At 39.7% G+C, this 27,289-nt stretch overlaps 2 protein-coding genes across 11 annotated transcripts in view; both read left to right on the top strand.

The window, feature by feature from the left end:
- KCNC2 (potassium voltage-gated channel subfamily C member 2) overlaps nt 1-12,953 on the top strand; it is a 98,044-nt gene extending 85,091 nt beyond the window's left edge. The window contains exons 2-6 of one of the 10 annotated variants that reach the window (XM_088522958.1): nt 2,229-3,159; nt 3,483-3,614; nt 5,572-5,739; nt 10,706-10,800; nt 11,838-12,953. In XM_088522958.1, coding sequence (XP_088379084.1) covers nt 2,229-3,159; nt 3,483-3,614; nt 5,572-5,739; nt 10,706-10,767 — 1,293 coding nt within the window. In that variant the 3' untranslated portion in view covers nt 10,768-10,800; nt 11,838-12,953. Of the gene's footprint in view, nt 1-2,228; nt 3,160-3,482; nt 3,615-5,571; nt 5,740-9,847; nt 10,073-10,705; nt 10,801-11,837 lie in introns of those variants that run through there. The other 9 variants (XM_088522963.1, XM_088522957.1, XM_088522956.1 and 6 more) reach the window with 9 other exon arrangements.
- The window catches only part of CAPS2 (calcyphosine 2), a 248,339-nt gene that overhangs the window by 127,288 nt on the left and 93,762 nt on the right, over nt 1-27,289 (top strand). The window lies entirely within an intron of this gene.

The following is a 27,289-nucleotide window of genomic DNA, read 5'->3' as shown; positions in this document are numbered from 1 at the left end:
GACACTTTCACTGAAAGACAACTCCAAAATAGGTGCTGTGCTAATTATTTAACTATGGCTATATTCATCATATGGATACTCATATAATATTTGTTATTTCCAAGTTGTTCGTAAATTTGGGGGGGCGGTTTTTGGCTAGGTTGAGTACAATTTCCTGTATTTCTCAGGTGAAAAACATGTATAATGGCCTGAAATAAAGAGGCATGTTGCTTCTAAAATTTTAATCTATTAAATTTTAATATAAAAAAAATAGAATAGATTTCATCTATTGAAATTCCTGACCCAAATTGAAATTGTTCCTTAAACTCCATGGATTCATTTGCCTTATACCCTCTTGTACCATATAAAAGATTCTGGAAGGTGCTGTCATAGCATCCCAAGGGTCATTCTTAGTCCACTGTTGGCATAAAGTGTAATAGATTCTCTATCCATGTTACAGAGAGCATTTGCAAAGATCCACTGAGATTAATTCACTTAGGTTATCTAAAAGTGTCTGTGTTTGCTGACTGTAGCTGTCTTGCACAGGACTAGGACCTGTGAGCTTACACTGGTGTCAAGTGCCAGGAATTAAATAGCTTTGAACGTGCAGCATTTTTGTAGTTGTGGCAAAGGCAGAAGGCCTGTTTGGTAAAAGTCAGCTAGATGGATTGTTTGCTTAGTTTGCAGCAAGAAATTTGGAGTGGATGATAAGTGGTGTTCAGTTCAGCCCCTGAGTCAGTCCTTTCTGAAAGAGATCAGATTGAGAGTGCAATTGAAGGGCTTGGTGTAATGACTTAGTTCCATCGATCGGTAGAAAGGAAGCCATAACCAAACTGCAAATAGATAGTCTGGTATGGATAGATATACGTTAGATGTATGATTTTTAGATGGATAGATAAAGCTTGTCACTTTGAATATATATCAGGCCCTTGCTGCAAATTTAAACTTGTTACATGAAATAATAGCAATTCTCTCTACAGGTTGTGTAGGCAACATTTTGTTGTCTACCTAATTTTCTGTGTAGAGAAAATACAGCCATGCCAGTCCAAATAAACTACTCCAGCACACAATTCTAAATCTTGATTAAATTAGTAATTGATTACCAAAGTATACAAAGTTGGCTTTACAATAAGCCAACTGGCCTGGACTAAAATGGTGGAATGGAGACATTGTTGCTTATGGCTGCTGCTCTGACCCCACTGTAACTAGATTTTTTTGGCGGGGGGTTTGAGATTCAATGCATTGGTGTGCTAACATGCCAACATCATGCTACTACATAATTACTTCTGTCCGTAGTGCTGGGACTCAGAACCTAAGATGTCTTTTTCATTAGGTTGGTAGTAGAGAATATGATTTCCTTAAAACATAAAGCACATTAAATCTATTTACTAAAATAAATAATATTAAAAAAGAATGAAGAGCCTGCTTCATATGTGTTAAGTTCTGAGATTATTATTTTACTACTACTACTAGTATTAATTTATTTTACTAGTAAAGAGTGATTAAGAACCGCCTTGGGCATCATTCTGTCTCTTTTGGCGCTAATACCTTTGAAAACCTTCAAGTCTTTAGAAAGTTCAAGGGTGATGGTGGCTATAAAATGCCTATTCAGTGGGAAATCCAGAAAAACAAGCAGGTTTGAGAACATGTTAGAAGTCCTAGCTCAGAGAGGCATTTAAGCACATTGCCTATATAAGTACCATGCATTCACTATTGGATAATATGCAGGTAAAATGTTGTAATTTAAAAGAAGATAATGATTTAGCAGAGGAGCAATGGCCCTCAAAACACCTTTTCATTCTATATATTCTACTGGGTGTAGGTATTTTTATCTCCCCCTCCAGCTTTTTGGCTCAGTGTTGATTTTTGTGAGATCTTGTCTTGGAAATTCTGTTTTTCTTCTGTGTTTGACTGTAGGAACCTGCCTTAAAGATCAAATAGTTCCATTTTTTTAAGTCCTTAAAGATCCTAGAGAAGTTCTATGGTGTCTCCAAATTAATGGTACTTTATAGGTTCAAGTATCCTTATTAGAATACTTGTGTTTTGATTTCCCTCATACTGTGTGCAAGCTGTCTGCTGTTCTCCTCTGGCCTGAATGCAAAGATTCATGTGTAGAAATCTGTGAATAAACTGGACAGTTTTTTGTATGAATCAGAATAAATGTTGTGATGATTTTGGTGATTTATTGTTATTGTTAAAGTGAAGATCTATGTGGTTCTGATGTAATCTTTTTCCTCTTTTTCTTCCAGTTTATTGCTTTTGCTTCTTTATTCTTCATCTTAGTCTCAATCACAACCTTTTGCCTGGAAACACATGAGGCTTTCAATACTATTATAAACAAAACCGAGCAGGTCGTCAATGGGACAGAAGCCATTCTACAGTATGAAATTGAGACAGATCCGGCTCTGACGTACGTGGAAGGAGTCTGCGTGGTGTGGTTTACATTTGAATTTTTAGTCCGCGTTATTTTTTCCCCAAACAAACTTGAATTCATCAAAAACCTGCTGAATATCATTGACTTTGTGGCCATCCTGCCCTTCTACCTAGAAGTGGGCCTGAGCGGGCTCTCCTCCAAAGCTGCTAAGGACGTGCTTGGTTTCCTCAGGGTGGTAAGGTTTGTGAGAATCCTGCGCATCTTCAAGCTCACCCGGCACTTTGTGGGCCTCCGGGTGCTGGGCCACACTCTGCGAGCCAGCACCAATGAGTTTTTGCTGCTGATAATATTCCTGGCACTAGGTGTTTTGATATTTGCCACCATGATCTACTACGCGGAGCGTGTGGGCGCCCAGCCCAACGACCCCTCAGCGAGCGAGCACACACAGTTCAAAAATATCCCCATCGGCTTCTGGTGGGCCGTGGTCACCATGACCACCCTGGGGTACGGGGATATGTATCCGCGGACCTGGTCAGGCATGCTGGTGGGGGCCTTGTGCGCTTTGGCTGGGGTGCTGACCATAGCCATGCCCGTGCCTGTTATCGTTAACAATTTCGGAATGTACTACTCCCTCGCGATGGCAAAGCAGAAACTGCCGAGGAAGCGGAAGAAGCACATCCCTCCGGCCCCTCAAGCCAGCTCCCCCACGTTCTGCAAGACGGACTTGAACATGGCCTGCAATAGCACGCAGGGGGACATCTGCCTGGGCAAGGACAACCAGCTGATGGAGCACAACAGGTCATCAGGTAGGACCCCACTGGAAATGCATGTCCTCTCCAAACACTTTATAGACCAGTATGTTTGGTAGGTGTCAGAAAGCAGCCAGTCTTTCTGCCGTGAGCAGATAGAGCTCCTACCCTTCTCCCCTCCAGTGTTTGCGTGTTCTTGTAGAGGACAAAATAGTTACAGTGATGTTCCCAATTCTATATGTAGCTGGTCTATACAGTTTTGCTTGCTCTGTTGTGAATGCTTTCCTGCTGATGATATCAACCTTTTTTTTTGCCTGTTGTTCGTTGTGTTGTATTGGTGTTTCTTGTTTTTTTCTGCATGACTGTGACAATTTGAACAGCCACCGTGTCCCACCCTGTTGAATTCCATGGTGTTTTGCCTCAGTGTCTGTCTCTTGTATCAGCTTTGCCTATGCCACATAGTGGGCTGTTAAACAAGATCCTAAAAAGAAGCAGCCACTTACAAGGAACAGGTGCTTTACATAAAAAGCCCAGCACTCAAAGGAAATAAGAGGAAATTCTCTTTCTAGCTTTCTTTTCATTTGGTTCTGCTTCCCTGGCAGGAAGAACCTCCTTCATCTGTGTTAGAAGAGAAGTTGCATGGTGTTCACTATTAATTGGATGATAATAGTAAAGCTAATGTAAAGTTTGTCAGGAAAAATGAAAACGGCAATCTCCAACAACATCATCAATTGGTTTCTATCAGTGTTTATTTCTATGGTTTGTATTACCTTAACTCTTAGAGCCCCAGGTTATGGATCTGGAACGTTTTGTACAAATTTCTGTAAAGAAAACATGTGAAATGATTGATGAGCCTCTATCACTCCAAACCACTGCCCCAAATTCCATATTTTTTGAAATTAAAGAGTGTAGAGTATCTTACAGTATAACTGAAGCAAATTTGTAGCAGCAAGGATTTTTGTTTGGTGAATATTGGATGTAGTTATTCTTAAGCCAAACTGAATATGGAAGTTGGAATGGAAGGTTGTTAAATGCTAATAAGACTTCCCTAAAACATGACTGTCATTCAGTAACTGAAATTTATCTTTTTGGAAGAACAGTCTGGCAAATCTGTCTCTGAACAATATTCTTCTTTGTTCTGTTGCTCTGTTGCTGAATAGCATTTATGTTCAAAGAAGCTAAGTTTCAGCCTCTGAGTGAGCGCTCACAGAAAAAGTTAACACAGCTTTTTGAAAATTTTAGAGATGTTTAAGAGGATGGAAGCCCTTGAAAGGTCCTGTGTTGTGGGTGGAATATAGTTAGTTTTACAGTTCTTTTGACTGATGCACACTTTCAGATAACATCTTTAAAGTGTTAATGAAAACTGCTTTTTCATGCTATCAGGTACTGCTCTGGTATACCAGAGTGGAGGAGGCTCAGTGTGATCAGAGCAAAGAGGCATTTCTAGTGTGTTTGCAGCTTTACTTACAAGGTGTTATAATCCTGGGGGTTAGAGAGACAGCAGATATACAGAAAGGAGCAAATGTTAAATGTTAGCTTTCTCTTTGGTGGTGCCACCACTTACATTGTTTGTTCTTAGTTCATTCGGGCTGAAGAATTCTGTTTGACTAATCAGGAATTTTGTGCAAAACCTCAAAACTGAATCTGTATTCTTGCTTAGCCCTTTGCATTACCATTTCAGAAGAGCACCTGCTCAGCTTTAAATGCAAAGGTAAAGTTGAAATCAATAACGCCATTACCTGTTACATGCCTTACTGAGCAGAGATTTTTTTCTGGAAGTGTCAGGCCGGAGTCTGAAATAGTAGATAGTTATGAAAAGAGTCCTTTGGGATCCGTAGAGGTAAAAGTTTTGCCATTTGACTAAATTAACTACACTGATCAAAGAAAAAGCATTAAGTATTGGGTAATTGTGATGACAAGCAATCCTCACTATGATAACAAGCATAGAAATGAATGCTATATGTGTATTTTGAAGGAGGTTTTAGTGCCAAATGTTTCCCAATTTAACCATTCTGATGAGATTTTCTTAAAGTATGCTAAGGAATATGTTCTAAGCAAAAATGACTAGCATGGCTTCTTCTTTAATAAAACGGATAGCCAAAGTAATAAATTCATTTTTGAAATATATGAGATTGACTGTATTCAGTAAGATTACAGTCCATAAAAGGCAACTAACTTAATCTTGAATTGATAATTTTTTATTTCGTGTTAAATTAGTGGAACATTAAGCAAGACTTTAAAAGAAGAACAGGAAAGTCAAAAGATCATTTGTGCTTGAAAAAAAAAATACGTTTTTGCCATTTTGTACTGATGAATGAATGATGAATTGCAATCTTGTTTTCTTCCAATGATTTATCTTATATACTATTTTTTGAGTGATGGGAATATCTGTCATTCAACGTAAGCTCTTTGTGATGTCTCATTTCCTCATTCATTATTGTCTGTAAATGGGCATGGTGCTTTAACCAGTGTTATCAGGTGAAGACAGTGCAGGAAGTGAGCAGCCACTCTCACCTGGTGAAAGGCTCCCTCCCATCAGACGCTCTAGTACCAGAGACAAAAACAGAAGAGGGGGAACATGTTTCCTACTGACAACAGGTGATTACACGTGTGCTACTGATGGAGGGATCAGGAAAGGTATGGACTTCTTTCATTAGATCGTAAAAGGTCACTGGGCAATGTGCTTGTGAAAAAACGAATTTTGAGTAAAATCATGTGCACAATGTTGTTATAGGAAAAATTGTATACTCACAATGTATTTTTTTTTCTTCCTAGTCATTCTTTCCTTGCTTTCCTTTTAGAAACACACCTAAACTCTCAGTTTTTCTAAAAAAGTGCTTGATTTGGACCATCACTCTACCTGTGTCTTCATTTGTCTGTTATGGAAAAGCATGTAAATCAGACCTTTCTCATTCAATCACTCATCACTCAATACCATGTCATTCCAAAGGACAAATTAATTAGTTAGTAACTCCATTCTATACTTAGTAGCCTTTTTTTTTTAGTAAAAATTAAAACCAAATAAATTACACTCAAGCATTGAAATATCAAAGGTAAACAGTATATTTGTTCTGAACAGGACATATCGTGTGAGATTCTGTTGAGATTTCTGCCACAAAATGCCACAAAAAAAATGTTTCCTATTTTCAAAACGCTGCGAATGCTGAAAGGTGACTGCATAGCACAGTCTACCCCAACTAGAATTCAACTAGGTTAAAAAAGGCCTGACCTTGCAAGGTGCAGAAAGTGTCCTATGTAGTAATTCATCCTGTTCAAGTCTGGTTACTTACTGTTCAGTAGGTTTGGGTTCTCTGGGTGGCATTTGCAAAGCCTTCTGGCGTAATGAATCACTCACGCAATTGATTATGTGACTATCTGATTAGGCCAAAGCTAACCTTAGGGCACAGCACAACAATCAGCAATGCCCATTTCCGTAGACAAGAATAGCTCTGGTTTCTTGGCAAATTACAGCATTCTAATAGCTTTCCCTTTCCTAGTCACTGATGTGCTGTTTCTCAGCATTCACCATCTGCGGTAGCCATGTGGCATTGGACAAGCAACTTTGGCTGGGATTTTTCTTTTTTTTGTTGTTTTTAATTGGTTCTGTTTGCAGCAAATGTAGCTGTCCTAGCCAGCCACAGACACTGAAAGAAATTATATTGGTTATTCAGCAAGCAGTTGGTTATTCGTTCTTTTCACATTTTAGAAACATGAGCACAGTAGGTTAAACCTGTGAAGACAGATGTGCACCACGGTGCAATGTATATAGTATTTGTAAAGAATAGAATTGTCCCCATTCTCCTGCATCTTATGCATTCCTATATATAATGTTTATATGAAACAGTACTTGGTTGTGAGCACATTTTTGCACACAGATTTTAAGGCCCTTGTCTAATGAGAATATGTCTTGTAATGACTTCTTGGCACTTGGAATTATTCACAGTATCTGTAGTGGTAAGGGTCCGGTCTATTGAGAAGGTTAGGAACACCTGAATAATGCAGATGATTACCATGGCATCTTGCAAGATCAGGCTCTTTGCTTCCACTAGAAATGGTAGGATAAAAAATTTAGTCCTGTTCAGTAGTTAGAACAAAAATAATAAAAGAAGTCACTTATTAATTTCTAGAGATAAATATTCATGTAAGATTGAAATATATGTTGTAGTGGGACTACATGAACATTTGCCTTTCAAAATGTGGATTTAAGAAGAAATTCATTGTTTCATAGTTGTCCTGGACAAATGGGGCTTGAGTTCAGAACTGACATTTTCTCAATGAGAAGAGTGGACTTCGACTGACTCTAATGACAAACTTAACCCAGCCTGAAATGTTTTAGCCACCGAAGTTTATTTTAGACAGAGAAGGGAGGCTAGCCCATAAGTAGAAAACATCTTCAAACGACATGCAAGTGGTTTTGAATACTTGAATTTAATTGACACATGAAGTCTACTATGTTTTCATCCCCCCCACCTTCTTTTTTATTATTTTAATTTTATTTTTTCCCCTTTTGGTATATCCTTCTTGTTTGGTTGGTTCCTCGATTGATACTTGGTTGTGTCCAGTGATCATTTATACGGAGCTTTTTTGCATTAGCATCTTATCTCCATCTCTAAGGTGGTACTGCTTCAGAGCTGATCCAAACTCCACTGAAATACCCAGAAATGACCAAGTTTGGATTACATCACTATCTCTATTCATCTTGTGCATCTGGTTTTCTTTCTTTTATTTTATAGGAGTTCCTGCTTTCTTTACTATTTTTACCATCTTGCCTGCCTTCCTCTTTCAGTTCTTCTTTGCTTTTAAAAAAGAAAAGAAAAAAAAGCAACAGGAAGAATAATAAAAATATTAGTTTCCTCATTCTCAGAAGCTGTTTTTTTTTTTGATTATCAGATTTTTTAGATCTTTTTGTCAGCATGAGGTTTACAGGAGAATTTAAATAAATACATGCATTAGAATGGTGCTTTCCTTCTGTTCCCCTTTCAAACATTATTCTTCCTAATCTGTGTAAATGCTGAAAGAGACTCAGAAACTGGAGTTTGAATTTGAAATGTGTCAGCAGTCTGTGAGGCATCACAGTCCAACCTGCCCATGCAATCTGGAGATAATACTGCACAGTGTTGAAGCAGACATGAGATTATACGTTTGTTTTAAGAACCGGTTTGCAACATGCAATTTTCAAGAAGAAACATGTAAATTGTCTTTTCCTATGACTGCATGTGTTTTCAACATCATACACAATAGCCTGTGACTTGTACAGACAGAAATAGGAGTGCAGTGACTGTCTAAAAGACTATGAATTTTGGAGAGGATGTAAGACCCCCCCCCCCCCCCTTTTTTTTTGTAGAGATTCTGATCACCTCTGATCTTTCATCTGAGACCTCAAGTTTGAACCAGTAACTGTTTTGATAAGAAAGAGAAAATGCTTGGTGGCATCCTGTGGTGTTTAGGTGTATTGTCGTTTTATGCTTACTGCAGGAAAAATCTCAGTATTTCACTGTAACCAATTTACACCAGAATACCTTAACGTTGCAAATGTTTAGATACATATTTGGCTGCAAGCAAGCAAGTAGAGCCATTGAAATCAAAGGGACTTCCCATGCTTACTGTAAAGCGTGTACCTCAGCCCTTTCAGGAGTGAGGTCCTGTCCAGCAATATCAGGGAAAAAGTGACACAGGGTGACGAAAGAGTAGTCCAGAGAGGCTTGATCTTCCCTGTATTCTCCCTGCTCTTAGATCTCTCCAGACCAATTAGAGGATCCTTTTCTTCATAGGTGGAGTTATTCAGGCATTACGGAAAATACATAAACATGAAGATAGCAAAGGAGTGAATATGCAATTCTGGTGTTTTATACCATGGCCTTAACAAAACGAAAACAATCTATATGTCACATAAAATAGGCAGCTGGAGTTGACAGTGTATTTGAACAGAAATGTCTGCAAGTGCAATGTTCCCTCCAAATTGTGAAGCATTATTATGTGATTGCCTCATTTAGTGATTAATTCTTTACTACTTGCTTATGTAGAATAAAACTGTATTTCATTTGAGTCAGCTGGATAAGGAGCACAAATACGGTGATTTAAATTTGCCAGCGAGGAAGCAGTTGCAGATATGTCAAACTGCTATCTTATTATACTTTAATATTAGACAGAAAATCTTAGAGTTAATAAATCTGAAGATGTAGGAGGGTTTTTTTTTTTTTACTGTAATATCATTAAGTCCTCTGCAGAAATGACTTATACTTTATGCATTTTCATCTGGGTTTCGTTTTATTTATTTTTAAGGCAAAATGTTCCTTTATATGGCATTTGATTTGATAGACTTTATATTGTTCTAGCAGTTTTCATAGTCTGCCTTCGTTTCAGTGGGTTGTTCTGCACGTGCTTGGGCAGATAGCTTACCCCAAACCCTCCTGGCATCCTGTGTCTGGCACTCGGTGCAACCCTGCTGGAGCCAGCAGAGTGGCTACGAGTGCAAGGTGGGATGTGGAGGAACAGGCCAGAGCTCTTGTGCAGTGTTCTGCTTTGTTTCCTGGGGAAAAAAAAAAGAAAAAGAGCTGCATTAATTTGTGAATTATTTCATTTATTAATATCTTTTGGTAGTAATTTGTGTCAGGATTGAATTTTCTTGCAGGCAGATCCCCTTTGAGTTCCAGATAGCTCCTTGGATGACATTACATTGTACTGTTTGTCTTTGTCTATTTTTTTGGCTGAATTCAACTGATGTCTGTGCATTTTCTCATACAAGGCTACGAAAAGTCTCGAAGCTTAAACAACATAGCTGGCTTGGCAGGCAATGCTCTGCGACTGTCTCCAGTAACATCACCCTACAGCTCACCTTGTCCTCTAAGGCGCTCTCGGTCTCCTATCCCTTCTATCTTGTAAACCAGATGGCATCAACCGGCTACATAGTATTAATTCAAATACTGTTTACGCCTAATGGAAATAAATGTAGCATTAAATGTAGGCTCCACAAATATGGTATAATTCCTGCATGATGTAACTGTCAGTAGTAAAAAATGCCACTTGGGTAGCTGAAGGTTTCTATCTTGGCTTTTAAAAATTACCTAAGGTAATTTTCCTAAGGTACCTTCTCCTCTTATCTACTATTGTCCTACTTTCCTGTGGCAATAAAAGGACAATTAGTGGACGCCATTGGCCAGTATACTCAATAAATAAGTATATTTTTCAGGGAGATATATTTTAGTGCTTCCAACTAAATAATTATCAATCACTCCATTGAACTTTCATTTCTTGTGACTCTGCTCCATCCCGAAGATGTCTGGAATCGTGTCTTGGTTGCACACAATGTGACTCAGGTCTGCTCATTTGCATGGACCATCCTGTCCCCATCACTTGACAAGCTGTGTTGCCGATTACGGAGACCACAGATGGCTCTGGATATGTGTTCTTGCATTGTACCATCCTGCTGAAATGAAAGCACTGATAAACTGGTCTGCATGTGGGATTGTTTTTATTTGTTTAACCTTTTTTTTTTTTTTTTAACAAACTACTTGTTTATAAATGGCTTTATTTCTTGATTAACTTACTTTGGTACTAGATTGCTGTATCAGAGTTCTGAATGTCTCCGGTTGTTTGCACACAGATAACTGCAAAGAGGTTGTCATTACTGGTTACACGCAAGCAGAAGCCAGATCTCTTTCTTAATGGCTTGGGGAAGGCACAAAACATGCAAGAAAGGTAAACGCCATCCAGGCTTGCAATTTTAAGCTAGCAAGTGCTGCTTGGTGCTGTAGTCATTTCTCTACTCCAGGGTTCTTCAACATTTTCAGAGGCTGAGTACCAAGTAAATCAAGATTATTGGGTTATTTTTGTACAACTGTAGGAGGGTCGTAGTTCTCAAGTGGGGTTTTTTGGCCAGCCTTATACCTCTGGCTCATAAGCTTCAAAAATTTCTTCAGTCAATGTTTTCTGAGGTGCTTTGTCCTATATGTTGTTTGTCTGTCTGTTTTGCAGCCTGTCTACTGTATTCTCCATCTGTCTCCATACAGCACTGAGATACTGTTAAAATGCCCCCTCTTTTAAGACTAAGGATATTTTTCTCCTCTCTTTTTTCATGTGGACTATACATATATGTATAGATAAATATATATATAATATATATATTTCAAGTGCAAGTTAGTATCATTTAGACTAACTCATGTGGGCACTATGAAGATTTTTGGAGTGGAATTTAGTAATGATTCTATAGTTCTGACCAGTTGCCTATTGCATGACCATCAATCCTGCTTCCTAGCAACCGACGTTCTTTACATTTTGAAACCGTATCTCCTCTTTTTCTTTCAATCTAAACATATGTTTATGCAATAGGACAAACACCATAGTGGATTCGATATTCTGGGCTGGTGAGGAAAAATTACCATATAACATAGAGATTTAGAACTACATGGGGAAGACCATAACTCACCAAATCTTATGATATCCTTGAGATTGTTGAATAATCCCTGATTGTCATGTTTTAATTTTTGTTAGGAAGAGAAATATAACTTACTGTTGACCATGTAACATCTTCTCCTGTATATAGCCTAGCCCAACAGCATGACCTGCATGTCAAAATTGTTGTATAATAATGTATTTATCAAAGTATACATTTCTGATATTTAGAGATGTACATTTGTTTAGTTTTGGTAAAATATTGTCAATAGAGAGATAATTGCAAACAGCTTTTAGCAAAGGAATTAATATAATATCTGGTGCTGCTGTTATATTAACTACAGTGTTGTACAGAATTTATCATGGATTTTTGACTGCTGAAAAAGGGACAATGGAATTTAGCCATACCAAGGACTGTACTGGAAAGAGACTCCTGCTGCTGAATGGGCCCTGATTAACAGCTCACACCCTGAGGAGGTCACTGAGACTTTACATGGGAAGTAGACCTTGTGAAGGAAGATTAAAGATCGCTCATGATTACTGCTGCCAGAGGAAGGGGTGCCTAGTCACTGTTGAGTCAGCTGTAAATAAAATGTGTGTGCATGGAATATCAGTTTTTATCTATATCAAGGAAAGCTGAGTTCAAGTCATCATTGCTAAGGCTCCATGCAAAGACCCACACCCCTGTGTATATCCTTCCTGGTTCCCGCAGTAAGTTGTGCTGTGGATCATACAAAGACACACGCCTCCAATGATAGTGATGTAAACTACATCTGTCTTGACTTGCATCATAATAATGGTATATTTTGCAAAAGTCACAAATATGGACAGAGTATGTTTGCATAAATCTTTGCTTCCTCCGTTTGCCATGATCTATATTTATATGAATTCTAGCGTACCTGCCAAATCTTAAATTTACTCTTCACTTTGATAAGAGAAATGTGACTGCAGACAAACATCACTGACTTTGTTCACAGCACACAGTCTTTTTTCATTGTTACCTCAGACTATAGTATTATGAGAAATAAAAATCTGGCAGCAAGAATTTCTTTTTTTATTAAAAGTGTTGCAAACCCAACATCAGTAAGTATGTAAGATGTATTAAAATAATATCCGAAAAAATGTATATTTTACATAAAAGAGATATTCTTTGATCAGTTACTTTTTGTGATTTTTGTGGTAAATGGAACCAGTCTATTCTATGTTTATGAAGCATTGTAGTGGTACGATGTGATAATTGCGCTCTCTCCATCCTATTCAATGAGAAATTCTCCAGAATTTGTTTGTCACCCTGGTGTCCCGATTGCAGGGACATATCCCAGTTGTGAAACTCTGTATCGTGGAACTTCTGTGAACATGTCAAGGTGCATGCACAATCCTGGTGGAAGCCAGTGGAAATGTACTATCTATCTGAATTGGAGAATAAAAGGCGAAAGATCTGGGGAGGAACTTGGAACATACCTTCTGACGTGGCTCCTGCTCTTTCTTTAGCCCCATTGGTCCTTTCTGTGCCATTGGCCATCCTTCTGATTCTCACACCAGTTTCCTGGGTGTATGAGGAGCTAATTCAAAGACTAGCATCAACTGGCTTTTACACCAGTTAAGTTCTCCCTTCTTGTTAATGATGCCATACCTTGTGCAGAAATAGTAATTGGGATAGATATAATTGATTCAGTGCAGTTTTAGCATGTCCTGGTGTGAACTGAACCCCCCCCCAAAAAAAGACTTAGAGATGATAATTAATTAAAACTCCTAATCTACTGTTTGGGTGATGACTGAAATCCCTGAATACCCAAGCAGAATATCAGAGAGTGATGATCTGAGAGACCGTCACTGCTGTCACTGGACCATGTTTGGTTCAGAAGATATTTCAGAAGAGGTACTGGGATGTAAGAATGATTCTAGAAAGCAAGCTCAAAGTTGCTCACATTTTGGTAAATATGTTACAGAGCCGCACTACAAGAGCTCAATCTGCTTAGTGTACTGAAATTCAAAAGGTGTCTCAGCTGTCCTATGAGTAGTACCTGCATGAAGGAGAGTTTTGGTGGTCAGCTGCTCCTCTCTTCCAAACCTGCTTACCGCTCCTTCCGGTCGTGCATATTTCACATCTGTCCCCCAAAGGGGACTAAGCACGCAGAGGGAAGGGGCTTTCCTCAGTGCTACCTGGGGATAGTTAGTGTCCAAAATGGGGTCCAGATCAGTGGTACATGGTGCTGGGCAAGACAGTAGGATGCGGTAATGGCCATGGTGTGGCTGAAGCCTTGTTTGGCATCTGGAGGGAAGGAGGTTGAATCAGGACCTCCACAGATAGAGGACATGGAGTCCAGACTGACGTGATTGCAGCTGCTTGTCTTTCTTGAGAGAACTAGGCATATTTAAAAAAAAATGTATGGAGCACAAGGTGAGTCCAACAACTGTTCATGCATCAAACTCCTATGTGACTTCCCTGAGAGGAAGAAAGCGTCAGCTCTTAAAGGCCTGGACCCGCAAAGGTTCATGGAGGTAGCTCGTCTGTGTCTGAGAGGGATGGGGATTTTCATGGGAGATGGAACAGCAAAGTTTAAGTCCCTCTGTCTGAGGAAGACTTTGAGCCTAGACCTCCCATTTTGGGATAACTCAGTTCTTATAATGCAGTTACTGTATAAAAGTCAGGCTGGACATTTGCATCCACTTTCTTTCTGAGCCATCTTTTAAAAATATATGAGTACACTGGTATTTTGTAAAGGAGAGATGTCACCCTGCCAGTTTGTTGGGCTTAGAACATACCTACCAGTCCCCTAGCCATTTCAGCCCTGAGGATCAAATGGTCATGGAAGAGCAGCTGTGGGAATTCCTGGGCTTTCTTGAAAAGTATAAACAGTTTTTCAAGCATTGATGGTTATAAGGCTTGATAGTTGGAAATCAAAACTAGACAAATTCAGACTAGAAATAAAGTTTGAACCGATGTATCCATTAAGACAAATTACCAAAGGCTGCTATAAAGAAGCTATAAAACTATAACATTCATTGAGGGGATGAGCAGATTATGGGACTTTGAACACATTTATCATTCTTCTGAGAAGATTCCGCACTGAGAAAACTTTGCTGTTCCAGCTGATTTTGTGACACAGTATTAGTAATCTTGTAGGTGTGTTCTGCAAACTGGAGCCAGAATTGCTAAGAAACATGCAGCTAAATAAATTGAGATCAAGCTGTGTGTCAGGGGGCTTTTTCATGTGTGAAAAAAGTATTGCTCTAAATGTTGTCTTACAAAAGATATGGATGAATTTGATATGAAGGAATTTTAAGGAAGCCTCTGTTAAGAATGGTTACTGAAAACCAGAGCTGGAAGAGAGCTATCTAGCAAGAGTAAACTTGCTGGCATATTTTAATGGGAAGATGTGAATTAAGAAGTCATGAATGAATGAATTAAACTATATGAAAGAGGAGGGCACTTTATCATCAGAATAAATCAAGCAGAAGTCAGATAAAGAAAATTGGAATGGAAAACTGCTGCTACGAAGTGAAAATTAATATATTAATATGCTTTATTACAAGCAGTGGCTTAAACAATTCTGTAATAGATACTTTGAGCACTCTCTGAATGAGAAGAAATTAGAAAAAAAAGCAAGGGTTTCAGGCAATTTGAAGTTACCAGAAATATTAACATAATACATTATTTTCTATTTGGAAATGCTTTTTATTAATTTATAAAGAGATGAGTCATTTTAAAAATGATGATTTCTTTTTTTAAGTAAGTGAAGAATTGGCTCATGAGCAAAGACTGAGTTTTTGGTGTCTGTACCCTAGTTCTAGATACTTCACCCTTGTGATCATTACCAACATTTTCTTTCTACTTAGCTGAATCTCTTGAGCTGCTGCCTCTGGGATGGGTCGAGATTGCAAAGCTCTCTAATTCTTGGATTCTTGGATTCTCTGTCACACTCTGGCTCTGTGGGAGTGAAATCTGTGCATGGAGGCTGGCTGGGAGCCCTCGTTTGAGAGATGCAGAGCCCCAGGCAGTGGCAGTGACTGTGGAAAGCCCCAGAGCCCCAGTCTCAGAGCAGCTTCTCACTGCCTTTTAGCAAAACATACGTCAGCCTCTGCAGCCTCCTCCCCAAAATCCAGCCTTCTGCTGCTTGTATTTTTTTCTTCTCCTGCACATGTTGATGAACAGCTGACAGGTTTCAGAGTCATACTTTCACAGTTTCACGGTTACATATGGTAATATTCTAGCATAGGTTTGGGGTTTTGTTTTTTTAAAAAAGAGATGAGGTGGGCATTTTTTGAAAATTTCTCACATGCAATGCATTTCATTTTAATACCTTAATATCTGCTGTAGGACTGGAGATAGATTGGAGGTAGTCCAGGTGGTAGACTGGAGATCAGTGTAAAGCAGGCGACATAGCTAGGTTATATTGAAACTTAGAGAGGGTTCTCACGTTGTGCTCTGCAGCTGGTTATAGTAGAACTGCATCTGCATTTTACTGTCACATGAAGCTCTGAATTTTCTCCCCAGATGGGATTTGGGGATGAAGTGCTAGGGCATGTCAGAGACTCCTGTACTATATTCGATTTCTTCTCTGTAGAATGATTGTAGCTCCTACTGGACTGTAAACATGAATTGTAAAATGAAGAAAAATGCTTTTTTGGGGAAATATTAGGAGTGGAGATGGCTATAATCCATCATTGTCTTACAGAATGGTACAGGCACCTTAAAAAGCACTGAAAGCAGATGATTTTCTGTCAGCTGCTTCAAAGCGGCATTAGATCCGCCTGCCTGAGGTGCTGAAAAACTGAAGCAAGAAAGTGGAAGTTGTTCCCCTTGCCCTTAAAACTGCTATTTTGCAACAGCAGCAAGATCAGTCTTATTTAAGAAGCTTGGGCTTTGCAATGGAACAATGCAAAGATCCATCAGTCTGAAGAAGAGTAAACCGTAGCCACATTATCCCATTTGTCTGACTCTAAAAATAGATATTTAGGCTTCTACAGGGATTTCCTTGCTTTGTGACTAAATGCTGAATTGGGGATTTATGGAAATCCTATTTTATTCATAGCTATAAATGTTGTTGGTTTAATGCAGCATTCCGAAAGTCTTAAGACTTTGTTTACTAGGACTTTTTTTTCGTATTTTGCTGGAGTAGAAATCAGGCTTCTTCTCAACTGAAATGTTGGGAAGGCAGGAAGATGGAGCACTGAATGATGTAGTTTTCTTGACCTCATAAAGAAGCTTCTGTAAGTACCTGGAGCTACACAGTAATCAAGACACGACACACAGCTTTCTCTGTGTCAGTGTCTTGACATGGGCTGTAGCTTTTCTGCTGCGAAACTGCCAAACTTAAGAGTTGGTTAGAAATCACAGCAACAAAATTCATTGTTTCTGCTGTTTGTAGCCCTTGTTCAATCCTTGTTTGTTTAGCTTTAAATTTGAGAGTACTGGAGCAATATAGAGCTTAACCACACTTAAGTCTGAGCCCAGCCTAAAGCTCACAGACAACCCTCATGCCAAGCCCAGCTGTAGTGAAGAGTTTTCTTAGCCCAGGGTGACGAGTTCTTGCTTTGAAGCAGCCTCGCTGAAAAGAATGGCAAAATCTCCTTTTGCCTTACTTACTTAAGAGAAAGCAGATGTGGGGAAGCACCTCGTCTGTATCACAGATCTGTTGTGGTGGTCACCATCCTTTTCTGGGTGCCAATAGCCTTAGGGATTTGCGGCCTGCAGCTTTGGTCCGTGTTCCCCTCTGCTTTCCTGCATGTCCCAGCAAGGCTGCGGCTGCAGCAGAGGGGCCTATGTGCAGGGCATCCCTGTGGCTGGAGGGCCCCAGCTGCAGGACGAGGAGGAGGAAAATGGGACTAAAAACACCTCAACCAAAGGGGACTAAATCCACCTCAAACAATTACCTCCGCTCTCTGTGGATGGCAACACCGCGCTCTCTAACATGCCTGGTGCCTCCTTCAGCCAAATCACTTGGCTTTCTGTAAGGCTAAACAGGAATGATGGACCATCTGCAAAATTCTGTTTCTGGGTGGAACAAATAGATCACTATAAGTATTTATGGACCAAAAAATGTAGCTGGAACTGGAAGGTTAATGTGAAGATGGCAAATCTTGATGAGTCACAACTCAAATATTTGTCTAGATGGGGACACCAAAGAAATTGAAATTGTGTCAATTAAAAATATGCATCCAACCTGCCTAAATTAAACCTCTTTAAATGCCCCAAAGGCGACTTTTACTCATGTCATAGCATCTCAGAAGTATAGGGACCTAAACAATAACATTATACCCTCAAAGCTTTATATCAGATGCTATAAAATGACTCTGTGCAAATGTGAGTAAAGCTTCTTCCTAAATATTTTGGTGATAAACTCTTCTAAAGATACCACTGAATGTAACACAAAGCGATTTTTTTTTTCTGTTTTCCCTCTCTTCGGATAGATGATTCAACTCTCTTCATAGGGTTGTCCATAGAGAGGCAACATGCTCTTACACCAGGACCTGGCTTTCCTGCTGCCTTAGGTGCTCTGTAGAAGCGTGGTGCAGATCCCCCCTCGCTCCTCACAGAAATACTCTCTTTTTCATCTGTTATATTTCTGTTAGAAGAGGAAGGGAGGTTGTTGTCCCTGTCCACTTTTTCATGCCAAAGTGTTTGGCTAAATAAGAAGCCTTCGCAGAGTTTACATTTCTTGCATGATTGCTTACTTTTCTCCTGCTCCTACTATATGGATTGCTCTTTCACTACTGTCTGCCTTCCAGGCCTTCCTTAGCTTGGACTCTGCCCATCCTGTTAGCAGGATTTACACACAGACCCACTTCTCCTTTCTCTTTGTTGGAGTGCAGCTATGGACAAGCACAGGAACTACTGGAAGGAACTATGAGTGATAAGGTAAGGAGAATTTTGCCCTTACTCCTAAAAGTAGAAGAACACAGCACTTAGTCTCCTAGTAAAGCTTGTTGGAGATGTACCAACATCTGTGTGAGTTTCAAAAAACCAAACAGCTCCTTCTGTTTGGTCGCCACAGCTGGGAATATCAAATCCATCGCTGAATTTTGTAGTAACAAAGCCATGTGTTAATGTAGCACCACTGTGAGTGAAGAAGAGTTTGCAAGTGGAACATAGCCAGTGCCAAGGACGCTGCAGAAAGACATGCCAAACACTCATAGAAAAGATCACTTAGAAACTGAATTCAGAAATTAGATTTTTTTCCAAACATGTATTCACAGAGCTATTGATTTACCAATCAATATGATGGTACTGAGCAGACTGATTGGAGTGCTGAATATATTCAAATTTATCAGAAATAATGGCAAATACTAGCATGATTCTTCATGCTTTTTGTAAAGGCTAGTTGGAATACTGAAATGCCTTCCGACCTGGAAATAAATTCAATGATGAAAATATGTACATCAGCTAAATTAATGTCAGGGGATAAATATTTTCCAAGGATAACTATAATTACTTAATTTAAGAAATGTTTTTATATACTAGCTTTAGAATTAAGCCATTTATTAAATTTTATTTATAGTCCTCTGATATTAAAGGGTATAATTTCCAAACTACTACTACAGGAAAGCATGTTTTGCTTGCTTGAATTTGAATCATTAGGCAGTAGCTGGTAAGTTTTGGATTCAGCCATTCCTGGATTGCCTCTGACCACTGGAATTGCTAGACAACCTTCCGGCACATGCATGACTTGTGCTTATGCATCCACCGTTAAGTCGGGTGCTTCCTCTAAGTTTTCGGGTGAGCATGAGAGCATCACAGAGGTGTTTTGAGACAGGCACCACAGGGGTGCACAACAAAGGCAAGTTCGTGGTTTGCAGGTTGCAATGGGACCCACGGATGCCTCGTCACACTGGCTGTGCTCCATGGGGCTGTTGCTACAACACCTAGGAGAACGGAGGAGCTGGGACTGCAAATGTCCATCTTGTTGTAAAGGTATCTGCATGTAGAACTGAGAGCAGCCAACACCTGCATACAGCCAGTGCCAAGATTTAATTTTCTGCATCACGGAAAACATCAGACCAGGCCATTGCGCAGGGTGGACAACCTTCCTTCTTTGGGTCTGATTATAGACCTGCAGATGGATATCTTTTGGGGACCCAGTGGTGGTGTGTAAAATATAGTAAATGTAACAGCATTCAAACTTTAATGTAAGTCTGTGCAATTACTAACAGAAGTTCTTCCAAGTCATCCATAATGTGCTAGTTGAACAAGAAACAGTGTTATATGACAGCCACAAAGCTGCGATGGAACAGATCTGTTTCCTCTTATCCTGAGAATTTAATGAGTGTGTTTTCTTCTGTGCAGCTCTGCGAGCTTCACTCGCAGAGTCACTTTTAAGCAAGCTGAACTCTCTGCTGCAAGCACTGAAACATGTCAGCGTCCTCTCCCCAATTCCCGTCTTGCCTCAGTTGCTTTGCATAAAAGTCTCATCATCATACAAATATTCTTGAATAATGCCACTTCCCTGTGTTTTACAAAATCATGTATGCTAGTTGGTGTAAACTGAAAAGTGTACAGCATGTACAACAAGATAGTGGGAGGCACAGGATCTTCATTAAATCTAATTTCGTGATTACACCCTTTGAAGTTTAGCAGTAAGAGTGATAAGACCACTGACATATTTTTCATAGAGGGAAAAGGAGTTCACCGTTTTCCCTGTTGTGGAAAAGCAGTGCATTTGGAAGCTTGTGCCTGGCTAGGTAAACTGAGGTGTTGAAGAGGACGCACATAGTGGGACCTGTGTCCACGTGTTTTCTTGCCTGCACCAAGGCCTGAGGGAGCAGTCAGAGGTGATGGGCCTGTGAGGAGCAGTGACAGCATCCCCCAAGTCAGATTTTGTGTTGTTGGCTTCCCTTCTTCCCTTTTGACGGAGTATATAGTGCAATGTCACCAGGAAGGCACCTTACTTTCGGTGCATTTGGCTACCACAACTAGCCCAAAATCAATGTGGTCATGCCACCTTTATGACTCTTTAAATGGCTCTGTGGACTTCAGACCTCTAGAGGTGCAAATTCTAGTGTGCATTTTGCACATGGCTTCAGCTTCATGCTGGGATGAAAATATTCTCTTAGGATCTACTTTTGGTTGTGTTTGAGATGACAGCAGGGCTTGTTGGTTTGGATTTTTCTTCCTCCAATCAGTCAAGAACAAATGTCTAATTTAGCATCTACCTAGGAAAGTCTTTTTCCCCTTTTGAAACCCTGTTTAATCTTCAAGATCAAATTTAGGCAGTTTCAAGGAGACATCAAAAGCACAGCAGGTGAAATTAAAATGTGAGTGCTGGCTCACGCTGTAGCAGCTGCATGTGGTCTTTAGCCTCATCAGGATTACAAGGCCACCAGTGTTTCCAAATTAATTTTACATAGCTTCAGATGAATATGGGTTTCTGTTAAAAAAGTACATTTCAAGATAATACAAATGGCCTTTTCCCTCCTTGTAGGATTCAAACCATAAATAATCAAGGAAGAAATTCTGTCAGTTCATTTGAACTGTGGATGTTAGGTAATAGGTTTTAAAGACAACATACTTTTTGTCAAATGTACGAGCAAGGATCCCAGGAGCTCACCCTCCTACCAGTGTTTGAAACTGAATTCACATTTCTTCTGCTTCAGAAGTAACAGCTCCCCAGAGGAAGATGTAGTCTGGATACAATGGGGGGTTTCCAACTTTAGGCACTCTCTGCTACAAGCTGCTGCCTTGGTGCTGGCCTATATAGAAGCTCTCTCAGGTGAAAACATTGGGCTATTCTACTCTTTAGCCAACATCGGGCTATTCTACTCTTTAGCCAAAGGGGGAAAAAAAAAAAAAAAGGAAGCGAGACCAAAGAATAAAAGTGGAGACCCTCGCATTTAGGATCCTGAGTTTCACTGGAATCAGTGGGCTTTAGGCTCCTGAATGCTTCTTGATTAGGTGGAACCATTGAAGGTCTCACCATTGCCCAGACCCTCACGGGGCTTGGGAGCTGCAGGGCAATGCTAAATCCACAGCCACATTGCACCAGTGTTAAATGAAATAAAACATGGGAAGGGGCTTTTATCCTCTCCCTCAGAGAAGCACATGCTCAAGTTGCAGCAAACAGCACTTGCATATACATATATTGTGCGTCATGCATATGAGAATTCACATTTCAGACCTTAGCCCCGAGTCACACGGGTTGATTTTTACAGCAGTCTGGAACTGTGTGGCGTGACAGAGGTTTCCATCACACTAGACAGAGCTGCCCAGGAAGGACAGGAGTGCCCCAACACCTGCCTGGCAGCCAGCACTGTCTCATCCACTTACTTGGTGCTTCAGACCGTGGCAGGTCCCATCCCCTTCTCCTAGGAAAATGAGTTTGCCGTGGAGAACAAGGAGCAAGACACGTGTTCACTCCTCCTTGGGCAGCCTCCCCTCTAGGGACTCACGCATCAAAGCGAGGGGAGCTGCACTCCAGGGAGCACATCCTGGGACTAGGCCTTTGGCCTGTAAGCCCTTTGCTCCCTGTGAATCCCTGCCTTAAATCAGACAGACTCATCTCTCCTTTGGAAGACCTCCTCTCTGCACCCAGCCTGCAAATCAAATAATGAACACTTTCTCTTTTTTTTTGCAAAAAAAAAAAAAAAGAAAAAAAAAAAGAAGCATAGACAAGCAAAGCTATACTTGCAGAACATTGCTCTGTGGCTTTGAGCTGCTCTTTTATGTAATGGTTGTCTAAAAATAATGTTGACAAAAAATCCCAGAAAAGAAATAGTTTAAGGAAGCAAAATTTGTTTAATCTGCCCGTTAGCAGACTTGCTTAATTTTTGTCCTTTTTGGAGTCTTTAATTAGAAAGCCAGCTCTTAACTGTTATTTATATACCCCCAAACTACAATAACCACAAAAACAATCTTTTTTAAATAATATTCACGAATGACCAATATGATTTTTTAAATCAACATGATCAAACTGACTTAAATATTTTATTTTAGTCTTTCCACTCAAGTATAAACCAGAGAAAGAATTCAGTTTTACTTTCCCTCAATATATGATGATATTGAAGCTCATTTCTTTCCCCTGCAGAATACAGAGACCGCTATAAATTGAAAGGGTATGGATTTCACCAACACTAAATTTTAACATCTATCCTATAAAGAAGCAATGCCATAATGCATTACAAGGCAATAAAGAAGCTCTCTACAGTAGTAACCAAAGCGTGTGGACAGTGTTAAGGGTTCTCAGCCTTTGCACTCTCCTTCCTCACATGACAAAGGCTTAGTGAAAGCCATTATGGGACTATAATGCTAGGAAGTACTTCTTATAAGCAGCTGCAGTAGGCAAGCAGTATTTTCTATAAAAAGTCTCCATCTACCTTCCATTACAACAAAGTTGTTATAGAAGGTGTATGTATTATCCCTTTCCTTTGATACTCCGCTCAGTTTTCATTAATGCTGCTAAACATTTGCTGACATTTGCTTTCTAGGTAAGCTGTTCCTGCCATGACAGGGAAATATTTGTCCTGTTGAAGATGAATAGCTCAGGGCCCCAAGTATGAGTCCTGTTTCACCGGCGCAGGGTGATACCCGTTATTGGGCTGGCTCTCATGCATGGGCTGAATCACAGAATGGTTGAGGTTGGAACCTCTAGAGTTGAGATGAACTCTAGAGATCATCTAGGGCTGAACACGAGTATATGGCAAGTACTGAGGAGAGATTATCTCTCTGCTGCAAATGAATGACATGCAAACATTTTCACACGAATCCTAATAGTCATTAAAATGTTCAAACAACCCTAATCTGTATAAATACTATTCAAACACTCCTAATCGACACAAATACTGAATGTCTCATTTGCTCCTCTATTCACAGCACAGCCCCCCTTTCTTTCTCGGGGAAGATATGCTCCTGCCTCGTAGGATTAGGAGCACAGTTTCAACATGAGAAATCAGAATGTATTGATGAGAGCAGTCTGCATGCTATGAGAGTGTGCAGTGCCAGGCCACCCACACACTGGCAGGAGCCAGCAACAGTGTCAGCTGTGAATAACGACCAGGGCCAGAGCAGCCCAGATCAGCTGTACATGGGGCTGTTGCACAGGTGGATGCAGGGTCAACAAACCCAACTGTGCATTCTGGGAAGGGGATAAAAATTCCTTCACTTATAAAATATATGAGAAGAATTTGAGAATCTTGCCCAAATGATGGGCAGAACTTTAAAAACGTTCTTTTTTTGCATAGTAGCTATATAAAAACTCAGTTTCCAGTTCAATGAAAAGAAAACATGGAGGTTCATGGCCAAGTTTGAGAACTGACATAATCTCTCAGCTGAAAACCTTGTGGTGCAATATTATATATGCCTGGACACTGTCCCTGCCTTTAGCTGTGGTCATTATCAGATGGCCTTTGGGGCTTTGTGGATGAGGTCCCAATTTTAAGCATGATTGGTGTCATGCTTATGGTCAGAGCAAAGTTGGACTACAGGAAAAACAACTAAGAAACAAGAAGAAGTTCAAGGAAAATAATGCTTTGCTCAATTTATGCTTTTTTAATGCTTTCTTCTGTCTTTCAACATGGAGTTCTTTCTTATTTAACTGTAGCTCTCTTGGCCACCATAAGAAAGGTGTAAATGGGTTTGACAGATGCAATCAGACTGAGGGGCTGTGAATGATGCCTACTGCTTTACACACGGCCGCTGAGTTTCAGTCCACACTTCCTGCACTACTCAGTAGCAGCAAGGTAAGTTTAGAAATGTGACTCCTTCCGAAAACTCCCATAAAAGTACACACAAACTTGCAGACTGGCCTCAGGCACCTTTTGTTATTCTCTTCAAAACAGCGTCAAAATGGCAGCTGCCTTCTCATTTTCAAACCAAAATGGCATGGTGATACTTTCTTGGGAAATTGCAAAGACATGAAGAGCACTAGTGCAAGATGAAATAAATACCTATTACTTACAATAGAGGATGAGAATCAATGATTAGGAAAAATAAACTTGCAGGAAATAAAGCATTAGAGAATACTGTCATGTTCAGAGCATCTGAAGCCAACAGCTAAAATGCCGTGTGCTGAAGCAGGCGTCTTTGAACTATAGATGCATCTCTGTGCAGAGTAAGGAAAGAACAGTAGAGGTGCAAGAGAGAGGGAAAAAAAAGCATGCTCAGTCTTGAAGTTTTACTGTAACCCACTAATCCAAAGTCTGCCTCTGAAATGATTAATGTTCTGGAGATGTAACTCTGAAAAAAAGAAATCTAGGCACCTAGATTGCCTTTTCAACTCTGAAAGTGTAAAAAAAACTAAGCAGTAAACAAAAAAAAAGCTATTAATTCAGCACTAATAATTCAGCTTGTAAGTTTGGCTTTTCTTATTACTTTTTTTCTGGGGGTGGGAGGTACAAACAGATGCAGAAAATGGTTTCCTGGAATGGATATGGCGGAAAGTAAACAATACACATATTTTTTAACATATGATTAAAGTTTATGAAATCTTATGCACACGTTCTGGGCCAAATTATTATTCTCCTGTTCTTGCAAGGTTGCTGCCTGTTCTATAAATATTCATGCTGATATCAGCTGGGAATGCTACTAACATAAGAAAATGGATCTAAATTTGGTTTATTTTGAGTATGGAGTCCATGGGGTTCTGGGAGTGAAATATCTATGTTTCATCTGTCTGTGGGTATTTGGGGATTTATTACTTTAATATATTCCTTTCATTGGGCCATATCCTCAATGGACCAACACTTCAGGAACAAGTATTATCATTTATGTCATTTTAAAGTTCATTTTCTGTAGTTATGTGCATCCACAACTTTGCATTTTTAGTAAAGACCACACAATAAGTATTTACTATCCTAAATGTTGCTTTTTCTTACTGTGATTGAAAAGTAGTGCTTTGACTTCATGTCATAGGCTGCACAAAGTTGTCTTTCTCCCAAATTAAACTGAGGTGCCAGTAAAATGCAATCACAGAAGTACTGGCTTAGAGCAAAACGAAAGAAGCCTTACAGGTATGACTTGTATTAAAAAATAAGTGATTCTTCATGTAAAATGTTTCACAGCTTAGACCCCTATCTAGAAAGGAGAGTCTGCTGTTTTTTTAAAATATATATAATCAAGAAGCATTTTTGTCACCAGCTTAAACAAATTTATGCCTACTTTGCTCCAAGCAGAAGTTTTCCTGTGCCACCAAGATAGGCTATTTCACTTGACTCGTCTTGTATGTTGGCATATGTGACAAACCTAAAGAGTTTTGATAATGCCAGAGTTCCTCTGAGGCCAATTTAAAATGTCTCTGGTCCTCCTCTGAAAAGTTTCAGCTCCTAAGTGACCTTCACATGGTCTTTTCAATATATTTTTCTTTAAGTGTTTGAGAATGAGGCACTATTTTGTGCCTAAGGAAAAAAAAAAAACCCTTCTACTACAGAGAGCTCTCCCCTTAGCTGGTACCAGGGCTAAGAAGATGCCCAGCCTTGGGGTGTTAATTACTTTAATTGTCTTCTGCCAAGGCCTCATCCTTAGCTGCACTTCGGAAATCTCTGGAGGTGCCGGAGATGGTCCTGCCCTGAAGAAGCAGCAGTGAGTAGCTTTGGGCATTTCCAGCTAATACTGGTCTGCCAGAAAGTGCCATGAATTTTTTCATATGATAGGCCAAGGTCCTTGTGATCTGTATTTAAAATACCCAGGAACATACTGATCTGTTTTGCTAACACTATTGTAAAAGTTGCACAGCTTTTCATGAAGAGCTTAGAGTGTGTTTACAAAGCACATGCTGGTAATAAATGGTCTATCTGGCACTCATTTAATAAAATCAGTCAGCATGAGCTGTTCCCCTGTGCAGGTGACCAGTGTAATAAAACTACATTTTCTCTTGCATCTGAGATGATAACTTTTTCAGCCTTCGTGTATCTTTTCTTGTGTGATTAGTTGTTATTGTTGTCTTTTGCTGCCACAAAGCTTCACAACTCATCCCAGGTCTACTGGATGTCTTTGCATAAGGATTGCTCTTGGTCACAAATGTCTCACCTAGTTCTCTGTTTCCAGGAATCTCTGGAGTCCTTCTTCAGTTGAGGAATACCCACCCTAGAAAAGGCACCAGTGTGTGTTCCCAGAGATGTTTATCTTTTAGGGCAATTCAAAAGTCTTAATTTTTCCATTAAACGTGAGCACTTTGCTCACGGCACTCCTGACCCTGTGCTTTTCATCAGCTACATGTGACCATCCCTTATCCTAAAATTTTGCTAACTGCTTTTTTTTTTTTTTTTTTTTTCAGAAGTTGAATGTGTGGATCCTTTACACAGTGCATGTTGCTGCCAAAACCACTTGGTTGCAGACCCAGCAGATGAATGTCAGGGCTAATATCTAACATCCTGGTTCTAAGAAATTATCCTCTTCTACCAGAGTAGCTAAGTAGACTCAACTGTGTGGACTTATGCAAGACCCACTGACTTTAAACACATTTAAAATAAGTGCCTTGATGAATCGCAATGGTGATTATGATCTAGACTGCCAAAAAATGCCCTTTGGATGCATAAAAGTCTTATAGTATATTTCTCTGTGATACTTCTTTAAAGATTTCTTCCTTTCCTAATTCTTCAGTCAGGCGCCTAAGCAGCTTCTGATCATTTACAACAATCTGCTGGAAATGTTTAATGAGGTCAGGAAAATTCTGGCAGCTTCAGACTGAATCTCTCTTTCAAGGGTGACTGCAGTCTCTGCTTACTAATAATTAGGTATCAAGAAAAAAATGCCAGCCATAAATTAACCCAGAAATAGCAACATTAAATGTTTAATGGCTCTGGAGACTGCACATCTTTGGGTTGTTCAGTTAGTTACATAATTATACATACCATTCTGTCCAACAAG

Source organism: Tinamus guttatus, unplaced genomic scaffold (assembly GCF_059628265.1).
Source record: "Tinamus guttatus ecotype Peru unplaced genomic scaffold, ASM5962826v1 Tinamus_guttatus_pri_ptg000171l, whole genome shotgun sequence".
NCBI classification, from domain to species: Eukaryota; Metazoa; Chordata; class Aves; order Tinamiformes; family Tinamidae; genus Tinamus; species Tinamus guttatus.
This window is presented reverse-complemented; position numbering and strand designations above follow the sequence as displayed.